Source organism: Carlito syrichta, unplaced genomic scaffold, assembly GCF_000164805.1.
Source record: "Carlito syrichta isolate Samal-C Ts95f unplaced genomic scaffold, Tarsius_syrichta-2.0.1 Scaffold309725, whole genome shotgun sequence".
Classification (NCBI taxonomy): domain Eukaryota; kingdom Metazoa; phylum Chordata; class Mammalia; order Primates; family Tarsiidae; genus Carlito; species Carlito syrichta.
This window is the reverse complement of record NW_007253821.1, coordinates 138,671-156,482: the sequence shown is the minus strand read 5'-3', so window position 1 is coordinate 156,482 and position 17,812 is coordinate 138,671. Positions and strand designations below refer to the sequence as shown.

General features: G+C 43.4%; 1 protein-coding gene across 1 annotated transcript in view; it reads right to left on the bottom strand.

Annotated features, from left to right (window-relative positions):
* Positions 1–1,510: 1,510 nt before the first annotated feature.
* The window catches only part of INTS4 (integrator complex subunit 4), a 127,016-nt gene continuing 110,714 nt past the window's right edge, over positions 1,511–17,812 (bottom strand). The window contains exons 19-23 of the mRNA XM_008067632.2: positions 11,814–11,873; positions 9,746–9,905; positions 9,377–9,520; positions 5,789–5,909; positions 1,511–1,916 (exon numbers count right to left, since the gene is read on the bottom strand). Coding sequence (XP_008065823.2) covers positions 1,738–1,916; positions 5,789–5,909; positions 9,377–9,520; positions 9,746–9,905; positions 11,814–11,873 — 664 coding nt within the window. The 3' untranslated portion in view covers positions 1,511–1,737. The remainder of the gene's footprint in view (positions 1,917–5,788; positions 5,910–9,376; positions 9,521–9,745; positions 9,906–11,813; positions 11,874–17,812) is intronic.

Below are 17,812 nucleotides of genomic sequence, written 5' to 3'. Positions count from 1 at the left end.
TCTGTGCTCCAAGTCAGCAATCGCTATCAGGTGGTCCTGTCAGGGGCCTGACTCAGCCTAGCTACCAGTTTCATTCTCTCTTTAAGGTAGGCACTACAGTCAGGTGTGGTGGTGTGCACCTGTAGTTCCAGCTACTTGGAAGGCTGAGGCGGAAGGATTGCCTGAACCCAGCCTGGATGACAGAGTGAGACTCTGACTCAAAAAAAATTAGGCACCTTTTTCAGGGCATCTTTTTGACACATGAGAGCCATTGATGGCACATCCTTGAGATGTGCAAAACAGATGGGCACACTAGAAAAGTCAACTCCCTGGAGGTTATCTTTCTTCCCCAGTCTCTCTCTGGCATTTATGACCTCTAAGAGCCAGATGCTGTGTAACCTTGTCATTTAATTTCTCTGAACTTCAATCGCCCTGTTTAGAAAATGAAGATAACAGTACCTGCTTCACAGGGTGGTTGTAAGATTAATTCCATCATTTACATGAGGTAATTCACATAAAGGGCTTACAACATTGCCAGGCACACAGTAGGTACATTAAACCAAAAGTCAAAACATGCTTGAATTTAAATTCCAGCCCCATCTCTGAGTAACTGTATCATCTTGCTATTATTTTTATATGTTCACCAAGTACCAAATATGATCAAGATTGGTTGCAAACCCAGATTCTACCAAGCAGTATTTAATCCATCTGATTCAACAACCCTTGAGGTATAATTATCTCCATTTTAGATGAGGAAACTGAGGAGGCATAGAGAGCTGAAGACTTGGAGGCTCTTTCCTGTACACTTCCCCTTAAGTGGTAGAGCTTAGACCTTTAGGTTCTTGGATTTCAATGAATACAGGCTTTACTACTTACTGTACAGTTTTTTCACCAGTGACTTATCTCTAAGCTTCATTTGGCTGTCATGAGGATTAACTGATGGGTAAAGCCCACAACACAGGCTGTGCCAAACAGAGAGCTTGATCTGGAGCAATGATTGTTATTACATGCACCTGCAACTTTAACGCACATGCACTGATCAGAGATACAGCAGGAAGTGACTTTATTTCTTACACTGGGTCTGTCTTTCCCATAATCCTGATTATCTTTTCTAAAATATGGCTCTTCTATATTATTTTTTTAAAAGCCAGAGCTTCTAAAAATAATGGCAGGCAAGATCAAGAATTTCCTCAAGGATGAAAATGATTCATTCTCCAGCGATTCAGTCAGTCTTTGGCCCAGCCATTGTCTGAGTAAGGGAAGAGGCCTCTCAGCAAGATAACGGATGTCCAAGATCCTTCAGGAATTGTCAGTGGTGAAAAAGTACAGCTGTTAAAGCGGCTTTGGAGTTGGTCCTGGTGAAGACTATCTCTTTAAGAAACAAGATTAGGGTTCAAATAACCAGTCCTTTGGAGGTGGCTGGAAAACTGAATCTCTGTGTTTCACCCCGAGGAATAGCATGTAAGCAGGAGGTACAAATGCTGAAGCAACAGCCACACACATTGCTGTACAGACCCGGAACTAGAAGAGCTTGGTGTTTTCTCAACTTTATTGTGGGAGGAAGGGGGAGGAGTAGACTTGAAGGTTTATTTTTTAATACAAAAATAATTTATCCTGTGTTTGCTACCAGATGAGACTGTAAGGGTCACATACTCCTTATGCCATACCCCATTTCCAGGTGAAGTGCTCCATGCTTCTGGCACATTCTGATTCCGAAGAAGAGCCTTCTAGGCCATGGCAGTGAAGACGGCTTTTGCCTCAGCGCCTTGCAGGTTTAGGCATTATGTAAACTTTCACAGGTTTGCTGAAGGGGATGGTGCCCTCAATACTGGTTTCCAGCTGGGGTGACACCTCACCACCCTCGATCCATGGAGACTTTGGAATGCGAGCACTTGAGTTGTAGGCCAGCAGGAGCCTCACTTCCACCTGGCATGGTTCTGGGGGGAAAAAATCCTCTATGAATAGGCAGCCACTAGGAAACGGGTGAAATGTCAAGTAAAAGCAACATCAAAATGGAAACAGTAAGGTTTCAAGAACATTTCTTCATCGTTTGCATCTCCCCCTTCACCCTCACCAAACAAGAACATTTTCCCAGCCTGAACCTGGGAGGCTAATCCGGCACACACAGATGTGATGCTTCTCTGCAGCTCAGAGCTGTGGTTGCTGAGACAATCAGAGAGCGAGTTGAACATTTTTCTTCTATGGAGGCCTTCCAGCCTCAGGACAAAGGGCCACGAGGTACACGTGGCCTCTTCTCGTACCCAACTTAGTGGGCTCTTCTTGTGCAGTTGTAATTCACATCTCAGGGCTGGATGCACCACAGACTCTACTTCCTTAGTGGAAAGGAAGGCTTCAAATAGGAAATGGCTCTGCCAAAAATTTCTCACCAGTGAACAGGAACATGTTTCATGTCTGGAACCTTCTGTTCTTTCATTATGTTATATTACAATACTGATGGTCTGTGTGTGGCAGGCCCTAGCAAGAGTAAATGAGACCTCCTCCCAAGTTGCAGGCTGAGGAGACAGAAGAGCTGCAATGGAGTGCAGTACATGCTCTAAATTGGAATAGAAATACTGAGGCGGGAGTACAGGAAGGCTTTAGAATAGAAGACCTGCTTTGTGCCAAGCACGTAACCCCAAGAGTTTTTATCCTGCCACATCATGAAAAAAAGACCATCACAATCTTGGAAAAAGTCCCGAGGAACAGAGAGGTTCTAAGTGACTGCCCAGATCCGCACCTGTGACAGAATTTGAGCCCAGCTCATAATCTGAAGCAATTAATCTTAAACTCTATGGCTTCTATAAAGAAGAGGGGGAGAGGATTTCAGAAAAACCTAAGGGCAAGTACAAAAGCCAGGAACAGAGTGAACTTGGGACGCCCTCCTTAATCTGGAACAACTGGAGCAAAAGCTGCAAAGGTTAAAGATGACCCCAAGACTGAGAAGTCCAGACGTTGACAACAAGGGCAGATACCCTAGGTCTTCTCTATGCCTCCTCAGACCTCTTCCTAGTCACATCCAGACTTCTCTCTTTGGGCAAGAGCAGCGACTGGACTGCTGTCCTCCAGGAAGTAAAGCGCTTGCAGGAGCCCATGGCCAGAGCAACGCAGCCAAGCTGAGCTCAGCATCAACAATGACCAGCCACACAGGAAGCACACACCCACATGGCGTGAGGGCCACACACCAGCCCTGGGTGTCTGTAATGAAACCAGCACTGTTCTCTGGTCCCAGGTTCCGGATGACTCCCATTCAGGTAGAGTCAGGGTAGGTAACCATATCAGCTTTCCCACCACAGTCTCCTCTCCTGTCCCAGGCAGCAGTAGCCCTGGCTCTCACAGCACTTTCAAGAAGTCAAATGCTGGTAAGGTCAGAGAAAGCGGATGCAGGACTCAACCCTACAGGGTTGTTTTGCCTTCCTTTTCCCATTTGATAAGAATGGCAACTCAAGGAAGTGCCACAGAGGAAAGGAGGGAAGAGAGGAAACAAGAGGGACAGTGGGACAAAGAGACAAGACACCATCTGGGACGACTCGGACAACCTCTTCATCATGCCTGGACGAACGGATCTCCTAGGAGGTTTATATTCTTTTTTTTTTATTTTTTTTGAGTTGGAGTCTCACCCTTGTCGCTCAGCCTGGAGTATAGTGGCATGCTCACAGTCACCGCAGCCTCAATCTGCTGGGCTCCGGTGATCCTTTCGCCTGTCTTACAAGTAGTTGGAACAACAGACACACGCCACTATGCCCGGTGATTTATGGTAGAGACGAGGTCTCGCCAAGTTGGTGAGACTGGTCTCAAACCCCTGGGCTCAGGCAATCCTCTCATCTCGGCTGGGATTACAGGCTGATATACCATGCCTGGCCAGGCTTATATTCTTATTCTCATCTTAAAGGAAGTGAGACAGAAAGGCAAAACAACTTTCTCCAATCACACAGCAAGGGAGAATTTGAAACATGGGTGGATGTGACTCAGAGCTTCCTACACAACTGCCTCCTGCCTCCCAAAGGAGAGGCCCCCAGTGGGGAGCTGCTGAGGAGGTGGAGGAGCTCCCCAGAAACGCTAGGCCCCATCTCCTGAACAGGAGAAAGAAGGCACAGATGCATTTAGAACGAGAACTCATTAAGCTTTACTGTCCCCATCTAATACAGTAAAAAAATACAGGAGATTGAGAGCTAGGAAATCTGAATGCCGGCCTCAGTATTACCTCTGATCAGCCGTATGGACCTCCATTTATATTTGTGTAAAATAAAGAAGTGAATAGAAATTCCCACCACAGAGCTGGTATGAAGATTAAAGAATTTTTACTGCACACTTAAAATCTTGTACTCAACTTTCATTATCTGCTGAGTGCCTGCTACACATCAGGCACTAGGGGCACAGGACACAAAAGCACTGGGGATGCAGGGGAAAAGACTAGTAAGCTCCCTGCTTGACAGAAGCCTCCATTCGATTGGCAGAAAAAGTCAATAAACAATCACGTGTGAAGACACCTGACACTAGTAAGTGTTATGCAGAGATTTAAAGCACGGATTTGTAGTAGTGACTAGACAGCAACTTCTGAGAGGAGGTGACCTTGGATAAGTCCTAATATGACAGCTTGACAATACCACAAAAGAAAGCCTGCAATGAAGTAAGATGTCTTGAGAAGAAATGGGACAAGTCAAAAGAACCTTGAGCTTGGGAGCATTAGCCGGGGTTTGAGCTCTGGCAGTGACCTGCTGTGTGACCAGGGACGAGTCAGTAGCCCTCTCAAGACCTTCCAAGTTCTTCTGAGCTCTAACACGCTGTGATTTGCTTCCCTGAGTCATGTCCCTCCCAAAACAATGCTTTCCACAGCACTCTACCTTCCCCCTATCTAGGGGATCTCTTCCCTCATCAGAAGATAATAGAATACGGAGTCTGCTTTCCTGTGGGGATAGTGGTGTGGCAAATGGTGCAAGAATACAGCAGGCAGCAAGCATACGGAAGGAGGGACGCTCAGGGAAGCAGGTCCTGGGCAGCTGGATGCCAGACTCAGTGTTGCCAGTGCCCCAGAGGGGCGGCCCTAACATTCAACTGCACCACTTCCTATTGTGAAAGCTTTATAAAGCCATCAGTACCCATCTAACACCCCTGATAGAAGGAAACCATTAATCGTGTCATTAAATATTTATGTGTTTAGAAACACAGAGTAAAAGAAAATTTCAAAAGGCATCTCCCTATTTCTAAAATAAACCATATTTGGTGGCATCAAACACCTCTGGTAACAACTATGCTCCTGAATCACTGTCAGTGATTTAAGAATGAGGCCAATTCTCGATATTTTAGATTCTGCAGACCAAGTCTCTTTCTAAGTTTTCCAAAGCAGTCTTATAGGCTTGAAATGTAATCTCTTTTACACTTATATTCTCCCATTTTATTCTTATTGATTAAAAATCCTCACAACTAATTTGTAGGTTAGAATTACCATCATTTTGAAGACTCAGAAAGGTAGAGTGGCTTGTCCAAGGTCACATAGCAAGTCAACAACAGAGTTGGGACAAGAATATAGGCTCCTGGCATCTAGACCAGGGTTCTGTCCTTGAGACTCCATTATATGTAATCTTCTGTATATCTTCTAACACAATCTTGTTCCTCATGCCATCAAAGCAGTGTAGCAAATTAGTTCAAATGTAGCCAATCTGAGCAATCCTTAAGGCATCAAGCTTAATCCTTGGCAGGCCTGATTCAACCATGTATTTTTTCAAACCTTGGCCAAAACCAAATACTGAAAGGGTGGGTGTGATGCCTAGGAGTGTATTTTCCTGCCCACCCTGGCCCATTGACTCCTCACCTGTCCAGGCAGTGTGGGAGAGGTACACCTGAGTGATGAGCCGATGCCGCCCTGGGCCAGGATTCCGGAAGTCTGCTGGCTTAGGGTGGATCATCTGAGCCTGGCCATCTGGATATAAGACCTACAAGGTGACAGAAATGAGAAAAAGAGACAAAAGGGAGATGAGTTTTTAACAAAATTGATCTGTTGTGAGCACCCAAACAGGAGAAGAAACACTAGCCTTCATCAATGACTGCTCCTTGAGGAGAGGTCAACACTGTAGACACCTCTGTGCCCCAACCCCAACATGAAGCAGTGTTCAGTAGATGTTTCCTGAATTCATGGCAAATGAGTAATAGAAATAGTGTCTCTATTCAGCACAGCAACAGGTAAGAAAACTAACTCTAACTATGAAACATTTTCTCAGAAACCCCCGTCAGAATAACTCTCCCCGCACCAGCTCTGAGTCCTATCATGGCCCAGCATCCATCACCAACCACCATACATTAAAAGTTATTTGTAACTGCATTCTTTCCACTAGATTTCAAGCAGCTAGGAAGTCACTTATCTGTCTCTTTCTACAGAGAGACTGCTCGATACAGGGTCTGCTCAATCCACTGGCCAGCTCTTCAGATCCCACAAACTGCCATAGAGTTCTTCCCTCAGCTTCCTGGGGGCCTCCAGCTACCTGTGCAGTAAGTGTATTATACCACACAGTGTACAGATGAACTGGAGGAAAAAAATGGAAGCTTATCCTAGGACCAGACAGGACCTGCTCTATGCAAATATACGTATAAGGCAGAGTAACGACCCACGCAGTCATGCAACATTGACACTGTGGGAGGTACGACTTGCCCACTTGCCCCATAATCTTTAATCTCGCCTCAGCCTTGGGGCCTCCCCGTGATTCCACCCTTCTTTCTTTTCTTTTTTTTTGAGTTGGAGTCTCACTCTGTCGCCCAGACTGGAGTGCAGTGGCTGCTCCCGGCCACCGCAGCCTTGACCTGCTGGGCTCCAGCGATCCTTCTGCCTCAGCCTTCCATGTAGCCGGAACTACAGGCGCGCGCTACCACGCCTGGCTAATTTTTTGATTTATTGTAGAGATGAGGTCTCCCTGCCCAGGCGGGTCTCCGAACCCGCGGGCTCATGCAATCCACTCACCTCAGCCTCCCAAAGGCACGGGATTACAGGCTGAGCCACCGAGCCCGGCTCTACCCTTCTTTTCTTTCTTAAAGCTGCTATCCCCACTCTATATATCAAGGCTCCATGCTTCCTGATCCTGGTTATCTTTCCAGACAAGTACTTCGGCTCTATTTTTCTAAAAGGGGGGGTGGTCAAGGGCTGAAACAGTGATAAGCATGGAAAAAAAGACAAAGGGAGCAAAATCTCCCAGGATTCTCAGCAAAACTGCTCTTGGCGAAAGGCCTTTGACTCCTCTGTGCAATGGTTGCTGGAAGACTTCCTTAATTCCCTCTTCTACTCCCAAAAGTAGAAATCTGAGGTCCATGTAAGTCAGGGGAAGAAAATGGCCAGTATGATTTATATCCTGAATTTCAGAGCAACTAAAAATCACATCTCCTCTTGTCATCTGGTAGAATACAGTGACCTGGATTAGGCCAACAAAAGTGTTAATGAATGAAGTTCCTGTGGGGTCTGCTTTAAAGAACAGATACACATTATTATAAGAGAATGTAATCTCCAGGCAATCTCTAAGACATATTTAGTGCTATGTCTCTAGTACCTAAAACAGTACCTGAACAAAGGAAGTATTCAGGGTGTGATGGCTGGACAGAATGGCACTTTCAAACCACTACAGCTGTCCCTAGACCAGACAGTTTCCCATCCCCCTACCTGCAAGGCATCTAAACGGTCTGGCCCTGCATGTGGTGGAGGTGCTTTCAAGAGGATGTAAGAGGATGTTTCAGGAAAGAGCCCAACAGATGACCCTTCAATAATTTGCCTGCAATCTCATTTACGCTCAGCTAGTCAGTGACCTTTTTTACAGGGACAAGGTGAAACTATGGTTCTTATTAGCATCGCTAACTACACATTGGAAGCACATATGAACTCTTAAAATAAACCCTGGTACCCATGAGCCCTACTCTCGGGATTCTGATTTGACTGATAGACTGAGACCTGTGTATCAGTACTTTTTAGTACTTTCTGAATAATCCTAAGTGCAGCTAGGGTAGAGAGTCACTAATGTGAAAAAACACTTCAGTACAACTTCACAGCTAGCTCAAGATTAGTTCTCTGTGGATCCCATAATTTATTTATTTATTTATTTTTGAGTTGGAGTCTCACTCTGTCACCCAGACTGGAGTTCAGTGGCCGCTCCCGGCCACCGCAGCCTCGACCTGCTGGGCTCCAGCGATCCTTCCACCTCAGCCTTCCAAGTAGCTGGAACTACAGGCGCGTGCTACTACGCCCAGCTCATTTTGATTTGTTGTAGAGATGAGGTGTCACCAAGTTGCCCAGGCAGGTCTCGAACCCGCAGGCTCAGGCAATCCACTCACCTCAGCCTCCCAAAGGCACAGGATTACAGACTGAGCCACCAAGCCCGGCTGGTCTCATAATTTATAATAATTCCTGCTTGGAAGCCAGAAGGCTTGTTCCTCTACTGTCACCACCGCCGAAAAGTATCATCTTCAGCTCCTGATTCATCCTTACCTCCTCATGGAAGCCTTCCCTGCTTGCTGCAGACTATTTTCCTGTTTTCTAATTGCACTTTCTGCCAGTGACTGCATATCTGCTTTTACTTGTCTCCCTTCTGCCTAAAATACCTCCTTCTGCCCTTCTCTCTTGCATTCTTTCAGAACCCACCCATGCACCAGCATCTCCACAAGGCCTATCCTTTCCTTGGCCTCCACCACAAGCTCCAAGTTAAGTATTCTTCACTTATCCTGTGCATGTCTCATCACCGAACTTCTGTTTTATAATTGCCTGTCCATTTGTCTGTCTCTCAATGAAACGTGGGCAGCCGGAGAACAAGAACTGTGACATATTTACCTTGGCAACTCCAGCACCTAGCATGTGCAACATAATAAGCACTATTGCATGGGCGGATGGAAGGATGGATGAACGTGCCATATTCTTTGTGGGGCTTAATTATAGACTGTCTGAATTGATTATTGTCTCCACTGCATTTTCCCATGTCTCCAATATATCTATCTAAATTGGGAAAAAATACTTCCTAGTAATTGCCTTCTCCCATCCATAAATTTTGTTTGCCAACTAATCCACCCACAGCCAAAAAAGAACTTGTTTATTAGTCTTCTGTAATAAAAGACCAAGTCTTAACTTCACATTGTAAGATTAGAAAGGGTCTTGTCACTTAGCGAACCCTTACTGGTACTGCGGGTTTTACATACATAATCTCATTTCAATGTCAACTACTCCTATTTGTCATTTATAGAATCTGAGACTCAGAGTTTAAAGTAACTTGCTCCAGACCATATTCAGCAGGAGAGCTGGGATTCAAGCCCAGGCTTTCTTCCACTGAACCTCATTTCTTCTCCCGTTCCAGTTTTGTACCTCAGGTAGAGATTACACAGGTACAAAAGTTCAACATTTGTCGAGAAGCTCCACAGGGACCAAACCCCAACAGACCTGGACCTTCACAGTGCTCTGAGGATCCTGCACATGTTCCAGGGTTGCATCAATATCCAAGGCCACCACCAACCCAGATGTAAACCGCAACGGGTTGTCAGACTCGCCTGCTGGCTCAATGATGGTGGCTGAGGCTTTGTGGATCTGTAAGCAAGAAGAAAATAAGATGATTCTACAGTCGGTCATCCCCAGAAAACAAAATGTGATCCTTGCCCTTCGGTCTCCTTATCAAATGAGTTAGGCATGTGGGAGCCAATCAGAGGAGGGACCCTAGCCCAGCTGCTCCACTGGTCAAAGATGATGACCAAGGTGACCAGTCCTGACTGCCAGGACAGACTTGGCCTAATGGGGTGTGACACAGACCCTGACCTGCTCTGGAAGGGGGAGGTGCAGGAAAGTACTCTGCCGCAGCATGGTCTGTAGAATTTTAACCACTTCTGCAGGTTTGGATGTCATGAGTCGGGGCATAAGGTCAAGAAGTTTGTCCACAAAGCTGTCCTGCAAGTGGGGCAAATCAGCGATGAAACACCTGGAGGAACAAACAGAAGCAATCGACCATGCATTTATTCACCACAGGCTGAGTCCCACATATCTGCCAATCCCTGAAGCAGGAAGGAGCTCACAGTTCATGACCAAGACAGACAAGTACTCAGATAATTATGCCTTAGCGACATGATCATCACAAAAGCCTCTGTTTACTGAATGAATAACCACTATGTGTAAGGCATATTCATTAGTGTTTTAAATGGTCTTCTTTAACTCCCAGCAATCCTATGTACTATTAGAATTTTGATTGTCATAGTACAGATTCATTAATTAATTTAACAAATATACTTTTAGGACCTACCAAGTGCCAAGTATTATTCTACATGCTGGGAACATACAGTCAGCAAAAGGGAAGAAAATTACCATTTCAATGGAGTTCATATTCAAGTGATAGGAGCACTGGGACTCAAAGAGGATGATGTTGCACTGAGGCTCAGTAAAGTAAAGTTATTCCCAGCTTGGATTGATGCAATAGTACTTCTGCCTTGTGCCAGGGGATAGTAAAAAAGTATTTCACTGAGGAGGTGATCTCTGTGCAGGAATTCAAAAGTTGAATTAAGAAAGAATATACAGCTCTAGTTAACAACAGATGAGGAACATAGGCAATTCAGAGCTGTCATCTTTCCAAAAACTTCTTCAATCCAACTGTGCAAACAGACTTAAAAACCAGAAGTAAGGCAGGAACTTACTTCAGACTAGAAACCCAATTTTAAGAGGCAAGCTAGACCACCAATTTGCAAGACAGCATCACCGACTAGTGGAGGTGGTTCTGCAACTCAGCCCTGTAGGAAGCTACCATCGCCCAAATGAAAAACAAATGAGAAGTGTGGAGTCATCAAAACCTCACTTTGCTGACGTTCATGACGACGGGACAACAGGTGGAAGAAATGAAGCACTTTTAAATCAAGTGCTTTAAAATCCTATAAATGGCTTCCTCCCAGTATCCCACTGCCAGCACACCCCAGGCCTGCTCACTACCTCACCTCTTCTTCGTCATGCCTTCCATCTACTGCATCTGTTTTAACCAATTTACTTCATACAGAACGCTGAGAAAACATATCTATTCTACAAAATAAAATGTACCTAAAAAAATTACAGAATAGTTCTTTGTAGATTATAAAAAATATACAAACTTAAGAATAGTGGGAACAGTGGTAAAAAAACAAGTCAAATTTTTTTTCAACAAAAGAGTTTACAAGTTTTCTTTATAATACTTTTCATCTTTTTATGACCTAGCTGAGTGTTAAATCCAAGTGATTCCTGCTGTTTTTATTATTCAGTTATTCATTTATTTTTGAAACTCTAACCTCAAGGAAGTTTCGGTACCATTAAAAAGAAAGTACCAAATCAGGGCACACTGCCACGGATGACAGTTTGGCAACATGGGCAACACCAAGAAACCTCACTTGGAATTGCGCATGCTGCCTGTAAGCATTAGTCTCTGTATAACCAAGATTTGTTTTTTATTTTTTGAAGTAAACTTTTTATTCTCTATGTATAGCATTCATAGAGAAACATTCAGAAAAGTATGCCTACATGTACAGCTCACTGAATTATCACTAATCAGAATCCAGATCAAGGAAGAGCACATGACTGGTACCCCATAAGCTTCCTCCTGATTAGTTTTTACCTATTTTTATCAATTAAGGAAAAATGGTTTCCAATGTGAAAATGAAAGGCCCTATATGTGCAGTAAAACGCCCTATTCCACATCAGGTCTTTGGTTCCTTGTAGAACACAAACTCTGGTTCCTACTGTTACCAATGGAATCACCTTTCTTCTCTTAGTGTTAAGTTTATGCACATGCTTAGGGGTGTGTGTGTGTGTGTGTGTGTGTGTGTGTGTGTGTGTGTGTAGATTTAATAAGCCAGAAGAGTTACGAAACACTTACCTCTGAAAAAAGTCTACTTCCTGCAAAAATTTTTCACACATCCCAAATAAGGGGTCAACTCTATAAAAAGAAATGCAAAAGATTAAAAGCAAATAAAAATATTAAATAAGTATAAACTAAATTATGATAATCATAATAACAAATAATTTGCTTGTGAAATCTGTCAACTAAGGAGCGAAGACCAAAAGTCCCAGGAAACCTAAGCCTACATGAAAGGAGAATGAGCACATTACACTATAAAGATGATCTCTAAAAGAAGCAGAGGACTCCTAAAACGCCTAGGAGGGAATATCTGTCAGGATCCCGAGACCAGATTAAACCACTGCAGTGCTCATTAAGCTCAACAAACATTCAGATTCAAAGACTATCACAGGCTGTACGTGGCACCAGCTCCACTAGGAATACAGGACAGTAAGTAACACGGCTTGCTGGCAGCACAGTGTCAAGTTCCCCTTCTGCAGAAGTTCTTGCAGCAGTCCACAAAGCTGTCTGGAAGCACTGATCCCACAGCTGACAAATACATGCTATGAGACGAGAGCCACATCAGGTAGGTGTGGAAACCACCTAGCTTAGGAGCCTCTGGCTCCATAGGTGCTAAGATCTCTTGAAACAATGCCATAGGGATAGCTTCCAGGGACCCCACAATGGATATGTCCAGTTACAAGTATCACGGCACTCAGGCAAGCCCAAAGCGATAGGTCTGCATTTGGAAATTATAGTTAATTTATGCTTCCTCCTGATCTAGATACAATTCACAAAAGATTACTTTTTCCATAGTGGTATAGCCTACTAATACAGCTGATACCATCAGGGCTCCAGGGAACAGACCTAGAAAGCTAATTAAACGTAAATTCTCATGCAAAAAGGAGAAAGGTTTTGCTACTACTTTGCCCACAGGCACACATGGTGTTCCTTCCTCTCCCTCTTGGTTTCTTTGCCCTCACAGTACTTAAGAGTATTTCATTTTAGCTGAGTGTATGGCGGCTCACGCCTGTAATCCCAGCACTCTGGGAGGCAGAAGTGAGAGGATTGCCTGAGCCCCCAGGGTCAAGACCAGCCTGGGCAACATGGCGAGACCTCATCTCTACAATTTAAAAAAAAAAAAAAAAAGGCCAGACATGGTGGTACACACCAGTAGTTCCAGCTACTTGGAAGGCTGAGGTGGAAAGATCATCTGAGCCTACCAGGTCAAGGCTGCAGTGGCCATGAGCATGCCACTACACTCCAGCCTGGGTGACAGAGTGAGACTCCAACTCAAAGAAAAAAAGAGAGCACGGCTCGGTGGCTCAGCCTATAATCCCACGCCTTGGGAGGCTGAGGTGAATGGATTGCCTGAGCCCACGAGTGGACCCGCCTGGGCGACTTGGCGAGACCTCATCTCCACAATAAATCAAAAACTAGCCGGGCGTGGTAGCGCGCGCCTGTAGTTCCAGCTACTTGGAAGGCTGAGGCGGAAGGATCGCCGGAACCCATCAGGTTGAGGCTGCGGTGGCCGGGAGCCGCCACTGCACTCCAGTCTGGGCGACAGAGTGAGATTCCAACTCAAAAAAAAAAAAGAAAAAAAGAGTATTTCATTTCAGTAAAAACCTACTGTATACCTAAATAACCCAACAATTATGCTAGGCTAATATAACTTACTAGTCTTTGATCTTCCTAGCACAGACAACATTCAATAAGTATCTGTTGAATGAATGACTGGGAAACACAAACAGAAACCTATTCTACAAGCAACATTCATTTGAATTCTTCTCCTGAAGGAAGAAAAAAGCACTTGAAACTTTCTGAACTGACCTACTACCAGAAATAGAAATGAAATTTTATAGTACAGTTAACCCACCCAAGACCCATCAGGGATGAGAGGGCTAGAAGGGAGAATTCCAGCCAAGCAAGGGCACAAAGAAACAATTTGGCCAAGCAGTAACCTTTTTTTTGGCCTGCTTACAGAGAATCAGCTTGGAGAGAGAGTCCAAGCAGTAAAATGCAAAAAGATCTGGGAACTCTAGCCAAATCCCAAAACAGAGCAGGTAGCCTGGCCTACGTGCTACACACATGAAGTAGGCCTCTACCTCTAAGAACCTCTGCTCTTCCCTTGGCGTCAGAAAGAAAGCAGTGAAAGAGTGAGGCTCATACAGGAAAATCTAACACTGACCTATAACTATTAGAGAAGAATACACATTACCAATTTAAACTAGTCTACACTTTCACCATAAAAAAAAATCACTAGGTCAGGTGCGGTGGCTCATGCCTATAATCCCAGCACAGCCGGGCTCGGTGGCTCAGCCTGTAATCCTGCACTTTGGGAGGCCGAGGTGAGTGAATTGCCTGAGCCCACGGGTTCGAGACCCGCCTGGGCCACTTGGTGAGACCTCATCTCTACAATAAATCAAAAAAATCAGCCGAGTGTGGTAGCGCACGCTTGTAATTCCGGTTACTCGGAAGGCTGAGGCAGAAGGATCACCCGAGCCCAGCAGGTCGAGGCTGCGGTGGCCGGGAGTGGCCACTGCACTCCAGACAGGGCGACAGAGTGAGACTCCAACTCAAAAAATAAAATAAAAAATCCCAGCACTTTGGGAGGCCGAAGTGAGAGGGTTGCCTCAGCCCATGGGTTCGAGACCAGCCTGGGCAACTTGGCAAGACCTCACCTCTACAATAAATCAAAAAATTAGCCAGGCATGGTGGCACATGCCTATAGTTTCAGCTACTTGGAAGATTGAGAAGAAATGATCACCTGAGCTCAGCAGTTGAGGCTGTGGTGGCCGGGAGCGTGTCACTGTCCTCCAGCCGGGGTGACAGAGTGAGACTCCAACTCAAAAAAATAAAAATAAAAAAAATCACTAGATAAAGTCAAGGCAAGAAAGCACAGAAAACGTAAAATAAAATTCTAAGTAACCTCAGTGAGAGTTAAGAGGAGCTCTGAAAAGACAGTATTGCTAAAGCAAGAGAAACTGCTACAAAACAGAAGAAGAAAGCACACTTGGAAAGAAAAAGTGGTAATAAAATCAAACTCAACAGTTAATAAATAATAGAAGGAACAATGATGAAAACTGAAATGGTAAATGAAAAGAAAATTTTGAGGAACATACTCAGAATATAGAGTCAAAAAACAAAATTATAGAAGAAAAGGTGTCAGCCTGGGCAACACAGTGAGACTCTGTCTCTACAGAAAAATTAAAAAATTAGCCAGGCATGGTGGCATGTGTCCGTAGTCCAAGCTACTTGAGAGGCTGATGCAGGAAGATTGCTTGAGCCCAGGAGTTGCAGGCTGCAGTGAGTCATGACTGTGCCACTGCACTCCAAACTGGGCAACAGAGTGAGACCCTGACTCAAAAGACAAAAATAAATAAAAGGTATAGGGAATATAGACTCAGAAGACCCAACATCCAGTATGAGAGACTAGAGTATATATAAGAAGTAATAATTAAAGAACTAATGGAGGAAAAAAATTCCTGAGCTCAAACAGTTGAAACTTCAAAGTTCCACTGAAGGTCAGCAAGAATATTGAAATAAACATATATTTAGACATATACTGGTGAAATTTCTGAATTCTAAAGAGAAAAAGAAAATTTTACAGGCTTGAGCCAGGAAAAATAAGCTATCTACAAAGGAAGGAGAAATAGACTGACACCAGACATCCAACTGTAATATTAATACTAAAAGGCACCACATCAGGGAATCTCTCTGAAACTATTCTGGTTCGGGGGACTGCCCAGTGAAATAAATAAATAAAGGGCAACACAGCAATGTCTTCAGAGTTCTAAAGGAGTTCCATTTATGTATAAGAGTAAAAGGAAAGGCAGTTTCAGAAATACAAGGTCTAAATGAGTATACTACTTATATACTTATTGTAAAAAACAATTACTAGAAAATATGTTCCAGTAAAATAAACAATGAATTAGAATAAGGGATTTTAAAAGGCAACTGCAAGGCAAGTGGAAGCTAAACTTATGCAGAAAATAGGAACTCAGATAACCATATAAACATAAATATATATATAAAGATAATGTATTTATAAACTTTAAAATTAATGTGAGATACATTATAAAACATAATACACTGAGACAAATTTCCAAATTATTTAAAAAATAAGACACAAATAAATAAAAGCACACTAAAGTTTTCATCTTGATCTTGGAGACAGAGAAGTGGTCATAAATTCAAATTAATTTTTTTATGTTGATAAGTGTAAGTTCAATATGCTCATTAAAAATGTAAGGTGAGTAACAGTATTACCAGTTTTTTAAGTTTTTTGTTTTGTTTTTTGAGTCAGGCTTTCACTCTGTCACCCAGGCTGCAGTGCAGTAACACAATCACAGCTCACTGCAGCCTTGACCTCCTGGGCTCAGGTGATCCTTCTGCCTCAGTCTCCTGAGGAGCTGGGACTATAGATATGCACCACCATGTCTGGCTAAGTTTTTGAATTTTTTTTCTTTTTGTAAAGACGAGGTCTGGCTATGCTGCCCAGGCTGATCTCAAACTCCTGGATTCAAGCAATTCTCCTACCTTGGCCTCCCAAAGTACTGGGATTACATAGGCGTGAGCCACCACACCTGGCTGAAAACTATTATTAGTTAACATTTATCAAGTATTACTCATATATAAAAAATGAGTACAGATGCCATCACACATACCTTTGTTTTTTCAGCTGTAACTGGCACACGCTAAGAATTAAACATTTGATAAATGAATACATGGATATCTTTAAGAGTAAATCACTTCTGAGTTTGTCAAGTCACTATCAAGATATGCAAAGAAATAAAATAATTTTCAGAATGTTTTTCTGAACTAGTATTTTTCAGTGCTTACTTAAACACTAATTTTCTATCTCTATACCACTTTTTTCTTGACACAGCTGCTGGACTAAGCATCAAATATATCTGTAAGGTCAGGTGTGGAGGCTCACACCTGTACTCCCAGGACTTTGGGAGTCCTAGGTGGGAGGACTGCTTGAGGCCAGGAGTTTGAAACCAGCCTGGGCAACACAGTGAAACCCCATCTCTCTAAAAAGAGTTTTTAAAAATTGCTTGGCATGGTGATGCGGTTGTAGTCCCAGCAACTCAGAAGGCTGAGGTAGGAAGATTACTTGAGCCCTGGAGTTTGAAGCTGCAGCACGCTATGATCACACCACTATACTCCAGCCTGGGTGACAGAGTGAAACCCTGTCTCCATAAAAAAAAAAAAATATATATATATACACACATACACACACATATATATATATTATATATATGTGTGTGTATATATATATATTTTTTTTTTTAATTAAACATATTTTTTATTTTAAAACTGTGAGGTGCAGTTAAGGGTTAGGTATATAAATATGCATTGTTCAGGCATCAACCTTTGTTGTTAAGGGGTGTCCCCGCCATCCCCAGATACTGGCTACCGTTAATCCCACCTCCCTTCCCCTCCCTGCCCCCCCATTGTTTCCCGCCACTGTCAATCCTTTTCTTATAGTATTACAATAGATGTTCATGGTCCACTTATGGGTGAGAACATGTGATACTCAGATCTTTGTTTCTGTGAGAGATCACTCAGTATTATAAACTCTAGTTCCATCCAGGTTGCTGCAAAATTCATGATTTTGTTCTTTTTTATGGCTGTGTAGTATTCCATCGTGTATATGTACCACATTTTTTTAATCCAATCCTCTTTTGATAGACAGCATGGTTGATTCCAGGTTCTTGCTATTGTGAACAATGCTGTGATAAACATACATGTGCAGGTATCTTTTTTATAGAGTGATTTGAGTTCTTCAGGGTATATTCCCAGCAGAGGGATTGCAGGGTCATATGGGAGGTCAATATTTAGAACTTTTAGGAATCGCCACACTTCTTTCCACAGAGGTTGCACTAGTTTACACTCCCACCAACAGTGTATAAGTGTTCTCTTTTCACCACATCCTCTCTATCATCTGTTATTTTTTGAGTTGTTGATAATGGCCATTCTGACTGGAGTTAGGTGGTATCTCAGTGTGGTTTTGATTTGCATCTGCTTGATGA